We start from the raw sequence: 13,613 nt of genomic DNA on the forward strand, positions 1-13,613 counted from the left end.
GATGGAAAGGTTAAAGCCATCCGACCATGAGTTGTCCCTCGGCCTGTGGGAGAAAAATGACATTATGGCAAAGAAAGAAAAATGAAGGGGACGGGATTTGGAGCAATTCACAGTGCAAGTTGAATTGGTGCACATTGCAAACGCGTTAAAATAGCGGTATCCAAACTATGGCGTGGGGAGTGGATCGTTATCCGTTTTTTCCCCCTTTTTTATAGTGGACTTATTGTACATTCATACATAAGATAAGGTAAGAAAATGTATTATTTGTCCCACAATGGAGAAGTTTGCATTGTACATGGCAAAGAGATCCTGCAGGCGAGACTACCTGCAAAGGCACCAACAGGCTCAGAATACAGCTGCAACGACTGCACTTTATTTTGGCTCTCCATGAATAAACAAACAAGCAAAAAAAAAAAAAAATCTAAATCTTACCAGGTGATTTCTTGCTGTTTTGCGAGTCACTGTAAAGCCGTCTAGACTTTTCATTGAGGGAAAAGAGGGGAACAAGACGTCAAGCTCCACAGGGTTTGAAGGCTGCTCCCAAGCAAGCCTGAGAAAGAGCAAAGTCACGCCAGTGCTTGAAGTGAATAACAACAACAACCTTACCTGGAAGAAACTGGCAAACAGCCAAAGATGCTCTGTTGTACCAATCGAAAGAGTCACTCCATCTCACATTTCAAACCGCTGTGACAATCATTTGTGTGTATGTGTGTGTGTGTTTGAAAGAGTTCTGGCTTCCATTTTGGAATAAGAGCACTTGCCATGACAACTCAGAGCCACTCTACAATCTGACCCGAGGGCAAACAAGGAGGGAAGACATGGCAATTTAAATAAATTCACACACAGAAAATGCAGAAATTCAATCCCACTGTCGCAGTGTGTGTGTACCACACTTAAGAAGCACAATGTTTGTGTTTGTTTGGAGAGCCATCATTTTCGCATACAGAACACGAGCTGGAACTGTGACCATAATCTGAAATGTGAGTTGTGGTGGTTTTGACAGGGATGGCCAGTGTGGCGGCCCCACTTGGCCAACAGGGGTGACGAGAATGTGAAAGGGGGGAAAAAAGTCAGCGCGAGCCTCATGAGAAGTTGGGATATGGAGAAGTGACTCCAACAATATCCTCTCAAGAGATAAAAATTGCACATGTGGAATCAGGTTGTTTGCTCAAAGTCGTAAGTCATCGAAAAATATGCAGCAAAATGTAAAAAAAAAAATATTTTTAAATTATGCTACATTGTAAAAAAACAAACAAACCCAAATGTAAACCAACACAATTGAAAAAGCATATTTTTTAAAATGGTTTAAAAACATACGTTGCCATTGTTGTGCGAGTTGTTCACCACAACACTAAGACAACCGAACGTTTAATGTTTCTTTTTATTATTTTCGGATTGCTCACTTCCGAGTGGTCACTGCCCACTGTTCACGCTTGTGGAATTATTAACTGCAATTTGGGTAGGTTTGTGACATGACATCGGTGCAAACACAGCCATACTGGATATATCCTTTGAGATCTACTTGGAAACAGATTGAGAAAGGCATTAAATCCTAATTGGGCTCTTGGGCCTACGCTGCAAATGCACCCTGAAATAACCACTGCGGCAAGGTAATAATTCAGACAAAAACACATTTAAAGCTTTATTCCCCTATTCGGATGCATCAGTAAGAAATTGGGAGGAGACTGGAGTATTATTGTCTGTACTGTACTTCGATAGAAAAAAAAAGGTTAACTCATCCATTGAGAATCTCCCTTGGAAATATAGATACTGTATATGATTAATATTTTTGGGCTTACAATGACAAGTTACCAGAATTAAGCAGAGAGATCCTCTCGGTTGAGTGGATGGGCAGAGTGAATTTGAGTATATTTTTGTGTCCTATGTGTTTCATAGGAAAGATAGTGTGCATTTTTTAACAACAGCTTCCAGGTATCTTCGTTATAATACCCCAAGGATCACAAAGTACACTTTGCATGACTTACTTTGTATTTTCTGTCTGTTCTTAGGTGCCGACCTCCATCCCACCCCATATCGTGTGAGGGGCCGGTGTTTATTATGATTAACCGTGGAGCAGAAAACCACATTAGGAAGCACTTGGCAATGCGGGCAAGGAAGAAAGCTCGGGCAGGACGCGAGCTCTGTAAGGTGATCCGCAGGTCCTTCAAAGTCCTAACTACAGTATTTGTATACAAGCAATTAAAAAAAAACAAATCCTTAATATGTCCCCTTTGAAGCATTGCATTACCTTCACCTCTACGTGCTGTTCAAAATCTAATACGATACCTTCCATGTATTATGTCATTCACGCGTCACAAATCTCGGAGCCCTCCGTTATTTCCCTGCCAGAAGCCTTCATTCAGTTCCACTGGCAGGTACAGTCCAGGGGCTCTTGGAAGCGGTACTCCACGGTGGTGGCGTTACGTGTACAGTAAAGTGCCACCGTGCGGGACTGCAGTCCGTTCTCGCGGCAGCACTTGCAGAACCTGGCGTGGGTGTTGATGTTGAAGTTGAAGATGGTGGCCGACGGACATTTGCCGTCACAGGAGAAGACCGTCACCTGTCAACGAAGCCGGGGTAGAGCATGAAGGCTCACGTACTGCGATGCAGTAATTATCTGAACAATGATGAACGATATGACAGGACAACACTGTCCTGTGGTCGTGTATGTGTGTTTTCTTACGGGTGTGTTGCTCCTGCAGTCGTCTTTACGTATAGTGGTCCGGATGGCCACTCGCTTACACGTCTTGCCGTCATCTTTGCCTGTGGTTCGGTTCACAGAAGACCACAAAAGGAGGCTGAATCAGACATCGTTTTGGGGTAAATCTGCACTGTTTAATGCAATCCAATACAAGAGCTGAATAAAAAAACGATTCCGCTATAGCGATAAATAACGTTACAGTGATTGGTGACCAGGCCTTTGTTTTTTTCAACGGCGAACGCTCGAAATCGTCATCCCATGTTAGATGGCGTCGGTAAAAAGCTCAGCAATTTAGCATTGCTTATCTATCTAGGATATCTCTATCTAGGATATCTCTTTGGTTGAATTCCCGAGGGAGGGTTCGTCAAAGTATGGACAAGTCCTAGCATCCCCCTCCCCCAAAATGGCCGACTTCCTGTTCTATTTCAGGCATGAGTCCTTGAAACCTTTTTGTGTAGGTGTTTTTAAAAAATAAAATAAAAAATTTAACTAACTTTCGGGGGCGCTACTGAGTGAGTTTTAGGCAGGGTGGAGTTATATTTGCGACCCCTAAAAGTAAATATTTTTACAGGGATACATACAGTACATTGCAAGTTGAGTCTGTTGAGTCATTTATTGAACAGGACAAAAAGTCTAAGTGATCCATCCATCCATTTTCTGATCCCCTCTATCCTCACGAGGGTCGCGAGGCATGCTGGAGCCTATACCAGCTGTCTTCCAGCAGTAGGCGGGGGACACCCTGAACCGATTCCAAGCCAATCGCAGGGCAAACATAGACGAATGCCATCCGTGCTCACACCGAGGGACAATTTAGAGTGTACAATCAGCCTGCCATGCATGTTTTTGGAATGTGGGAGGAAACCAGAGTACCTGGAGAAAACCCACACAGGCACGGGGAGAACATGCAAACTCCACACAGGGACACAGGAGTTTGAACCAAACCCGGTACCTCTGCACTGTGAGATCGACGCGCTAACCACTTGGCCACCGGGCCGCCCAGTCTAACGTAGTAAATGAAAACACACGCAAGGAGTGACAGTAGACTGGGCCCTTTAAGGCACACTTACAACATGAGAGTTGTGAATTTTAGCTTGTTTATTTTTGCTTATGTTATGTTTTCATAGAGTGCTATTTTTCTTGGTCAAAAACGTGACAAAAATTGCCCTGTTGTCTGTGGGGTTGGAATGTATTCATGGCATTGCAGTTCATTTGAAACAGTTACCGTGTACCTCGAGCGGTCAGCATGAGTTATCATTGGCATAAATGATGATGAAGGACACATTAACACACACACGCACACGCACACACACTCATTCTGTTTAAGACACAGTGAGGCATATTGAGCTGGATGCTTTGTTGCCCAGCAGCAGGTGTTTTATTGGTGGGGTGCAACTGCTCTCGGCAACAGTGGGGATTGAATGTGAGATAATTGCAAGTCAATCAGTTGGATCAGGCCTCATCATCTTATAACAAGCAGCACATACCTGTGTCACAGTTAGTACTACCAGTGGGGGTTACGGGATTAACAGTAAGGGGTAAAACACCCACTCCGGCACCTGGTAGCATCGTCAGGACAGCAAAGAAAAAAAAAAGCGCCGGGAGAATACAGAAAATCATTAAAAGAAAAACAACATCAAAAAGTAAAACATGGCACAGAAACAGCACAGAGAGGACGAAGCCCAGCGCGGCTCGCATGCACACGGATTTTGCTCCCTCTTCCACACCTCACCGAGAAAAGGAAACCAAATCGCATAATGCCGCAAGAACACCAGAATCTCTGCGCCAGCTCGCATTCTCACCGTCGATCAACTGCAAGGTCAAAGCAGGCAAGCGGTGAAGAAATCATCCACTTCCAATCACCCGAGGCGTACCATTACACTATTGATGCAGAGATGATTATAACTTCCACTTTTTCCGGCTGCCGATCAACAGACAAAAGCCGCAAGTTGTGTGTGTGTTTGGGAGGGGGAACGGAAAACAGGCCAAGCATCAGTATTGATCGCCAATTGCTACAACAGGCCACGCACCCCACCCCCACCCCTCCTAAAAAAAAATTCAGCCAATAAGCCCATCTGCTGTCAGGCAACAAGGCGTTCACCCTTTTCAAGCATGAATAAACGCAGAGACTCACATGTCCTGCAGCAGCCGTCCACGAAGCTCTGAACCACACCGCCATTCTGCAAGTCGAGAATACTTGTCACTCATGTTTCATCTGCTAATTATTTATCTTGCTTTTGGACAGGTATGCCAGTGCAGAACATTAAAACAATAGAAAAAAAATACGGATCCTAAACAATTGGTACAATTGGTGGATGGCAATGGATATAAAAAGTCTACACACCCTTGTGGAACATTAAAATGTGGCTACAAAAATGTCAGGACAAGCCTACTAGAAGAGATCTCTCAGGTCCAATGGATAAAAATTTTGTTTTACTATTACTCGCTGAAGCAGAGTGTCCCAAGTTTTCTTTTTCCATCTTGCGGACAGTCAGAAACTTGTGTCATTGATCCCCAACCTGGATGCACTCGTTGTCATCGAAAGGCGGGCAAACGACGCCGGAGGCCAGCACCATGGCTCCCACTGCCGTTTCTATGCAGTCGTAACGGGTGCAGTTCTCTACCCAGGAGCTCCCCGCCTGTACACACACACACACACACACACACACACACACACACACACACACACACACACACACACACACACACACACACACACACACACACACACACACAACTTTCCATTCATTTTCCATCTTTAAAAACGTGATTATGTTCAGTTTTTGTTAGCACTCACGGAAAAAAGTTCTGTTGTTCCATTGTTGTTGGTGAAAATGCAGGAGACGTTTTTACAGGAGCCGCAGCACACCTGGGGGTCAGCGGAAGACGCGTATACCTGGTTCTGTTGAAACAGAAGAGGAAAGTACTTAAGCGAGGTAAAACTATACCGATAATCAGACCAAATTTTAGTATTACCCTTCCGATCAAAGCCCAATTATTGAATGTCTCTCAAAGATCACTTTGAGCGATTATCCAGATTAATTTTGTTTCCCCTATATGATCTAAAACTGTCTGGGCTGACAATTGTACATTTTAAAGCAGTTCAATATTAGCAATCGCAAATCATGCACAATCATGTCATAATGCTGCCTCTTGGGTCAGCCTTTGTTATACAACAGACTTTAAGGAATAAGAATGCATTTGCAGAGTACATCGTCATTACGATCATTATCTCTGGTGCCTTTTATGTTAAAAATCAGGAAGTGAGCACCAAGGTTACTATAGTTAATAATAAATGAAATGACAAAAATATAGTATAATGAAAAAATACTTATATTAACAAAATAAAATAAAAACAAGAGTGATTTTAAAAAAAAAAAGGAAAACTAACTGAAACTATATTTTACCATTGTAAAAGTAACTAATAGCCAAAATGTTGTTTGTCTTTGTAAATTCAATTCAATGAAACAAAGCGAGGCATGAAAGTACCCAAAACATATAAAAACTAACAAACTGTTCGACAAAATAATGATTAATAATGAATAACCTGACTAAATGTTTTTTTAAAAAAGGAAGAAACAAAAACTAACTATAATGAACCATCGAAAACTATAAAAACATTGTGTGTACCCCACTTAAAGACGAAAGTCAAGTTGAAAAGGCATTAAATATGCATCATACATACAAGTTCACACTGTTGGGAGCAGTTAACCGAGGTGATTTCCATGGCGTAGAAGCCCGTGTTTGGATCTCTGTGATGCAGGCAATGGACAGTGTAGCACAACTGTCCCTCAAAGTACTGAACAAGGGATTGGCCCGGTCCGAGCACTGTCATCCCTTGGAAAAGACACACTTCTGCTTTCTCTAAAGCCAAGCACACACATGCATGATATCAACAATTATACCACAGGGGATGAGCAAAAAGACTTTTATAGTATGTGGCTGGGGTGCCAGGGATCTCTGGATGGACTGGCAACCCATTGCGTTTCTTCATGCTTGCATTCCACATACGGCACACGTGTCGAGGACAGCCACAGTCACTGCTGCTGATGTCTGGGACCTCGAATAGAACCTCCCCCTGAGAGAAGATAAAAGCCCTGGCTAAAGCAATTGTGCTGTCTCCGATGTGAACAAACCCCGCTTTGGAGTTTTAATGCAGCTTACTTACAAGCTGGCACGCTTGGAGAGCACTGTCCTCACATTGACATTCTGGAAGGGACAGAGGCAAAATATAACGTGTAAGATTTGGCCACAAAAACTAAGCACGAGCTTGAAATGAAAGCATTTCTGTACCACAATGTTGCTGCGGACAGCAATGGCCTGGCGGAGTGGTTTCCATCAAAGTAAGGCCTGGTGCACAGCTTATGGATGATTTGGGACACTTGTTAACATCACACACTGTAACACACAGGTAACACATTTCAATGAGAGAGAGAGAGAGAGAGAGAGATATTTATATATATTTATATAAATATATATAAATAACTGGATGAAACTGGGAACAGTCAGTGGCAAACATTCCCAGGAGTGGTCGACCAGATAAAATTACTCCCAGAGTGTGGACCAAGCGCTGCAAAGCTGTTATCTTGGAAAAAGGTGCCTACTTTGAAGAATCTAACTGATTAAACATATTCTTATATATATATATATATATATATATATATATATATATATATATCTGTGTATACACACACACACACACACACACACACACACACACACACACACACACACACACACACACGGAAGAAGAACAAATGGAGGTTAATATATCAACCAATGTGGAGAAAATAGACCTATACCAATAAAAATCACAAGAGCTTTAGAAAAGGTTAAAACAAAGGCTGTAATAACGGATATTTGTTTATGCCATATGGCGGCGCAGCTCACCACAAAGATATTGTGGACAGCAGCTGTGGGTGGTATTCAGATTCACAGCCAGAATTTCTCCATGCGAGCAGGTTGGAACAGGCTCCATGCACGAATTACACACTGCGCAGACACAACGCACCATTATAGCCCTTCAGTTGATGGAGCTGTCCATAGTAAACCATCACACGGCTCCTTAAATGGGACAGATTATGAAAAAAAAATCACTTTTTAATTGCTGGGTGCCTGGAGTGCCGACCTACCCTTCATGTGTGAAATTAACCCACCACGTAAAATCTTTTGAAAAAAATTGTGACTGAGCAACGTATTAACTGCCCCTGCATGGGGTTTCTCCACCCCTGACTTCATCAGCTTGGCAGTGTGATGATAAAGAGTCACTTTTAAGCAATTGGACATTGTCTGAAACGCGACGATGTTGAAACATCGACATTAACTCAGTGCATTACACTGAGTTAACCTATTCCAGCGAGTTTTCACCGTACAGTACGGTGAAAATAATATTTATTTTTGTTGATGTGTCCATGCACCACATACACACAGTATAGTGTTTGAACTTCTGCCATCACAAGTTAAAAAGCTCCTATTGTCTTCATAGGCCCCGCCCCAGTTGTCAGGTTTACGAAGGTGAGACAAGTGATATGGCGTGTGAAGTGGCTTACAAGTCTTATGTTTATAAAAAGAACTTCACAAATATTTTCGGACACTTAGGTACTGATTTAAATTGTGAATAAAAATGTGTCATTTGATGTATAGAGAAATCTCTGCCCTACCACAGAGAGAAGAATAGCAGCATATTTTCTCCCCTCGTATCTGCACAAAAAACTGGTCTTCCCTACAATTGGGGGAAGCGGCGGGGGGGCACGCCGCCGGGTCACACTCTGCAGTAGGAGCATGACAAGTCAGTGTTCAGGGCAAAGCATGTCAAATAAATTGTGGCCATTGGTGCTTGTTCTCACCGCATCTGTACTCCGGGCAACAGGAGAGAGCGCTGTAACCGATCACCAGTCGATCGCCGTCGACGCAAGCCGGTGCCTCACTGTCACAGATGGTCATGTTGCAATCTGGATGCAAGGGCATACTGAGATGTTTGTAGAAATAGAGAGGGAATGTTTTCCCGATAAAATGTGACAACATGAGAGAGGCTTCAGCTCACCAGTTAATACTGTTTCGAAATTGAAGAATTCTGTGGACAATATTTCATGCCATGTATTGTTGGTATTGTCGACTGTAGTGACTTTTTCTCAACAGAAAAGCAATAAGCGATAAACCTTTTCTGGTGTTACTGGTGGTAAATATTTATCCCTCCCCGTCCAGACTAAAAGTTGAGGGTTGCCCCTTAACGATAAAAAAGGTGAATCCACTGAGATATGATCACACTCGAGACAAGACATTATCTCTTAAGTACATGTAACCCTGAATTCAGCACCTGAGGAATAGACAGAGTTTACGGGCATGAGCCTCTAGCACAGGGGTGTCAAACTCATTTTTGTCGCGAGACACATTTTAGTTATTGTTTCCCTTGGAGGGCCGTTATGACTGAAACCATATAAAGAAGTCAAGAATAACTGTTGATTCAACTCTTGTTTAAGTTACCATCACAAGGGGTTTGGTAACAATGAAATGCTCAGAATATCTCTCTTATTTATTACATATGAGAATTTATTTTTTTGTTGGACATTATAGCAAGCATCATGGAAGTTTACATGTTTGATCAGCTTTCACGGGACACATAAAATGATGTGGCGGGCCAGATCTGGCCCCCGGGTCTTAAGTTTGACACCCGTGGTCAAGCAGGAACGAAATAACTACTAGATAAAGGGCTTGAGAAGCCACTGCCTGTTTACATTGCTTTGAGTGATGTCTTATAAGAAAACCTAATATCGTGATTATTTTGGTCATGATGACCGCAATTGGCTTGCAACTGGTTCAGGGTGTCCCCCGCCTATGACCGAAGACAGCTGGAATAGGCTCCAGCACCCCCTGCGACCCTTTTGAGGATAAGCGGATCGGAAAACGAATGAATGAATGAATAATCACAATGAAACATTTTCACAACATTAAATTTTTACAATAGAACTAACCGCAGATCTTCTTGGGACAGCAGGCGCCTTCCTCCAGCACATCCAGCACGTATTCTCCCTGTCTCTCGCACATCGGCGTCGGGATAAAGCCACAGTCTGGCTCCACGGCGAGCACGGAGCCATTCTCCATGCACTTGTACAAGCAGCAGCCTACAGCGGAGCCATTCCAAACCTCGCCGGGTGCACGGGGCCTGCCTTCGTTGTCCGTGCACGCTATGGAAGCCAGATGCGAATTCACAGATAAGCAAAGTGGTCTTTTGCAGATGTTTTTTTTCTGAAAATAAAATTCAACTACAAACAGCTTTAACGTCACCATGATGAGCATTGCAATATCTGCGATATAGAGAGACCAAATAAGTTGGGGGGGGGGGGGGGTTTAACTCCTCCTACATGCTTTATATATATTTGAACTGATTTGAAAACAGTGTAATTGTACTGGAACACCAACAACAAATTGCAACCATAAAATTAGAGCGTTCATATTTTGTTCGTATTGTACATACAATTGTCTAAGAGCGGGTACACAAATGAACTGTGATAAAACATGGAAAGACTCGTCATGTACTGTACGTATGTACGTATATTTTTTTCAACAGCAAATGAGTCGAATTATTTTGTGGATTTTCAAACAGGTCAATATTATTTCTTTTGCAACCAAGGACGACAAACAGTTCAAATTCATGGTACAGATAATATGCAGTCCTTTGTCAGGTTTGAAAGTAGGAAGCCTTAAGAAATGAAGTAAATCAAACTTTAAAATTCCCGTAAGGTGCATTGATAGACAGAGGTTGAACAAATTCTCCAGATTGAAAAATTCTACGGAAGGCATGCTTTGTAATATATGTCAGATATCATGGTGCATCTGTTTGCTAATGCTTTTGTGAAACAGCCATCTCCAAACTTCAGCCTGGTGCACTTTGCAACTCCCAAATATTGTTTTCTTTTCATTTTCCCAAGATGACAGAAAACGATTGTTGTCTTTAGATGGGACTCACCGCAGCGATTCTCGGTCACGCAGTGCGGGGAATCAGCGCGATGCAAGAGGGTCCCTCCGCGGCAAACACACTCCTCCCGGATGAAGGGGCAAGCGGTCTCCTCATAGTAGTCCTTGTTCAGGCAGGTGAGGCTGGCGCAGGTGTTCACGCAAGGATGGTACTCCTTGCCGGCTGGGCACCGCAGAGCTGCCGGATTGGTGATGAGCTTTGAGTTCAATCTGTTTTGTCACCAAGTTTGCAACTCAGTACTTTTGATTAAAAACAGTGCTGTACTTTTTTAGGAAGCCACTCATAATATAAAGAGGAACAAATCTAAGTTAAAAGCAATGTTTTGCTGAGCTTAATTTAATAGATAATTGCTTTTTATTTCCCCATTCTTTGCTTTTGTGTCCTATGTCATAGTCTACTTGTAGCTCATGCGCTAACCTGTTAGCTAACAGCCAGAGTGATGAATTGTCACAGAAACTATTTTACATAATACCGATACGTGGCTCATTCATTGAAATGATATCTAAGAAGCACAATGGCATAACGTCTTAATTCCTCACAGCTCCTACGTTGCTTTTTACTACGATTTGCGAACGCTGGTATTACGAGTATGTTGGCCGGATAGTCTTCGTGTGATTGTCTGGACCATTTTTACCTCAATTTTTGGCTTTCAACATTGAGCAAAAAAATTGACCAAATGACAGCGCTTAACTCAAAAGACACCCAAGTTCGGGCACTCTTAAGTCAAGGTACCACTGTATGTGGTACTATGTGTGTTCTCACGGCAGAAGTTGTGTCGTCTCCAGTTGATGCACACTTGGTGTGTGTAGCAGACAGCCACATAGGCCGCCAGGAAGTCACACTGGTGGTCCTTGTAGTGTAGGTCGCCCGCCCACATGATGTCACAGAACTGGTCCGGGGGCACCTGCAAAACACTCGAACCAATGTCCTATTTCTCTATTCATTGTGGACAGCTATGGTAGAGAATGCTATGATGCATTGAGATTGGTTCCCAACCACGGTGCTGTGATATAGAAGGTGAGGAATATTGGGAGGCAAAGAAGCAAATCCACGCTTCCAAAGAACATACCTTGCGATGGCATGGTGTGAAGGCTCTCTGGTGGAGCATGTATAGACAAATCGAGCAGTCCTCAACAGTGCAGTTGTCTCCGACCCTACGAGTGTGCTCGCTTTCGTCGGGCATGGGGATCCGCCAAGCCTGCAGGAAGAGCATCATGTTCCCCACCTCTGTCACCACAGTGCCATTGGGCAACCTCAGGTCATTCTCCAGGTTTCCGTCGCAGAAACCTGCCATGATGGGTAGACGTGGGGTCAAACTGCAAATGTCAGCTCGTGTTGATTTGATTCCACCCCATTCGGCCTGCCGTGATGCAGCCACTCACCGCATAGGCCGCGAGTGGGGACAGATGTTTCATTTGGTGTGATGAACTGCAGCACCATGATGCCTGTGCTGTGATACCACTGCATGCTGACGTGACCAGCTGTTTTGATTAGATACATAGCGCCGGTGTCTTCCACACGAAGAGAGCGGAGGGAAAACGGCAGCCTAGTGGGCCTGTAGTTCACTGTTACCTAAACACATTCATACAGAAATATTCCAGAAAAGTTCATTTGCTACCGTAGTTCAACACAAAAAGAGAAACTCACGTATGACAGAGATTCATCATTTGGAGTAAATAAATAAGAATTCACATGCCACACAATTTTGCATGGCACACAGTGGTTGGTAATCACTGCCCTGTTGTAGCTTTCTCGCTTTAGTGTCAGATATAATCATCAAAATTATAATAATCAAATCATAGAATATTTCAGTCTGTGTGTCGTCAATCTATATCATGATTTCAACTCTTGCAAATGCAATAAATGACATTTTCCCACGCCTGTAAATGAAGACTTTTCAATGGAATAATCTGAGTCACCTTTCGATCCAGTCGATTGATAACAATACGATCGGAAGAGGTTGTGATATTTAATTTCCTCAAACACAGACCAGATGTTCCACCTGTTGGACTCTGTAGGGAAGGAAAATTAAAGCACATTTTCCAAAAAAAACCCCAAAAAAACCATAACAAACAAAGCAATTGTAATGGAGCAAGCTGTGTGTGTGCCACTCACAGGTCTTCTGATTGAGTTTACGCTCTGCGTTGAAAGAAAAAAACCCCCCAAAAACCATTAGAATAATAATACTGGTTGTCCCAAAAACATGACATAATTTCAAATTATGAACGTATGGGTCACACATGTCTTCGACAAACCAAACTAAATCATCTACATATTGAAAAAAAGAAGAAAATATTTTTCAAAATTGTAAGAACATATTCAAAGCAATTTAAATGTTAAAAGCGATTTCACAAATCTTTAATCTTAAGTGTTGAATATGCGCGCGGCCTGTGAACAACTGTTAAGACACCTCGAAAGTGTTTGAAATTGTGGGAAAAAAAGCGCAATATGTCTCCTTTAAAATTAGTTACTTTTTAATGTCATTAAAATTGATGCTCATTTGAGCGAGAATGGGCTGTTATTAGTCTAGCAAATGATGTAAAAACATTTAAACAAATTTTCATATTTTTAAAAATGAATAAAAAAAATCTTAAATGTATATTTTAAACTGACTATTACTTTTGGATTTTATTATTTTTTTAAAAACTATAAATTATTTAATGAGGTATACACAAAAAAATATTTTAAAAAATCAATTTTCCTAAAACAACAAAATAGCAAGATTACTGCAATACATATTACAGAATGGAGCAGGCCATACGCTGTATATAATCAGAGTTCTATATTACCTGGCTAGTTGGACATTTCTCTACCGTGCCAATAATAGTCTCTCCCGGCAGCTTAACCAGGACATAGGAGCCGTCATCATACAAGGCCACATTGTTGCCATCAAATGTGATCAAGCGCAGGTCAGACATCACAGTGCAACGACCTGACAAA

The 13,613-nt window shown here is 42.4% G+C and overlaps 1 protein-coding gene across 1 annotated transcript in view; it reads right to left on the reverse strand.

Annotated features, from left to right (window-relative positions):
- Positions 1-1,629: 1,629 nt before the first annotated feature.
- otogl (otogelin-like) overlaps positions 1,630-13,613 on the reverse strand; it is a 31,627-nt gene continuing 19,643 nt past the window's right edge. The window contains exons 36-55 of the mRNA XM_086108508.1: positions 13,463-13,605; positions 12,789-12,812; positions 12,593-12,685; positions 12,056-12,245; positions 11,743-11,960; positions 11,436-11,577; positions 10,665-10,850; positions 9,670-9,882; positions 8,545-8,649; positions 8,359-8,466; positions 7,589-7,690; positions 6,992-7,096; positions 6,867-6,907; positions 6,710-6,776; positions 6,384-6,562; positions 5,496-5,600; positions 5,218-5,337; positions 4,833-4,878; positions 2,684-2,763; positions 1,630-2,560 (exon numbers count right to left, since the gene is read on the reverse strand). Coding sequence (XP_085964634.1) covers positions 2,360-2,560; positions 2,684-2,763; positions 4,833-4,878; positions 5,218-5,337; positions 5,496-5,600; positions 6,384-6,562; positions 6,710-6,776; positions 6,867-6,907; positions 6,992-7,096; positions 7,589-7,690; positions 8,359-8,466; positions 8,545-8,649; positions 9,670-9,882; positions 10,665-10,850; positions 11,436-11,577; positions 11,743-11,960; positions 12,056-12,245; positions 12,593-12,685; positions 12,789-12,812; positions 13,463-13,605 — 2,468 coding nt within the window. The 3' untranslated portion in view covers positions 1,630-2,359. The remainder of the gene's footprint in view (positions 2,561-2,683; positions 2,764-4,832; positions 4,879-5,217; positions 5,338-5,495; positions 5,601-6,383; positions 6,563-6,709; positions 6,777-6,866; positions 6,908-6,991; positions 7,097-7,588; positions 7,691-8,358; positions 8,467-8,544; positions 8,650-9,669; positions 9,883-10,664; positions 10,851-11,435; positions 11,578-11,742; positions 11,961-12,055; positions 12,246-12,592; positions 12,686-12,788; positions 12,813-13,462; positions 13,606-13,613) is intronic.

Source organism: Hippocampus guttulatus, chromosome 4 (genome assembly GCF_054856545.1).
Source record: "Hippocampus guttulatus isolate MCC_2025c chromosome 4, RoL_Hgut_1.0, whole genome shotgun sequence".
Lineage (NCBI taxonomy): Eukaryota > Metazoa > Chordata > Actinopteri > Syngnathiformes > Syngnathidae > Hippocampus > Hippocampus guttulatus.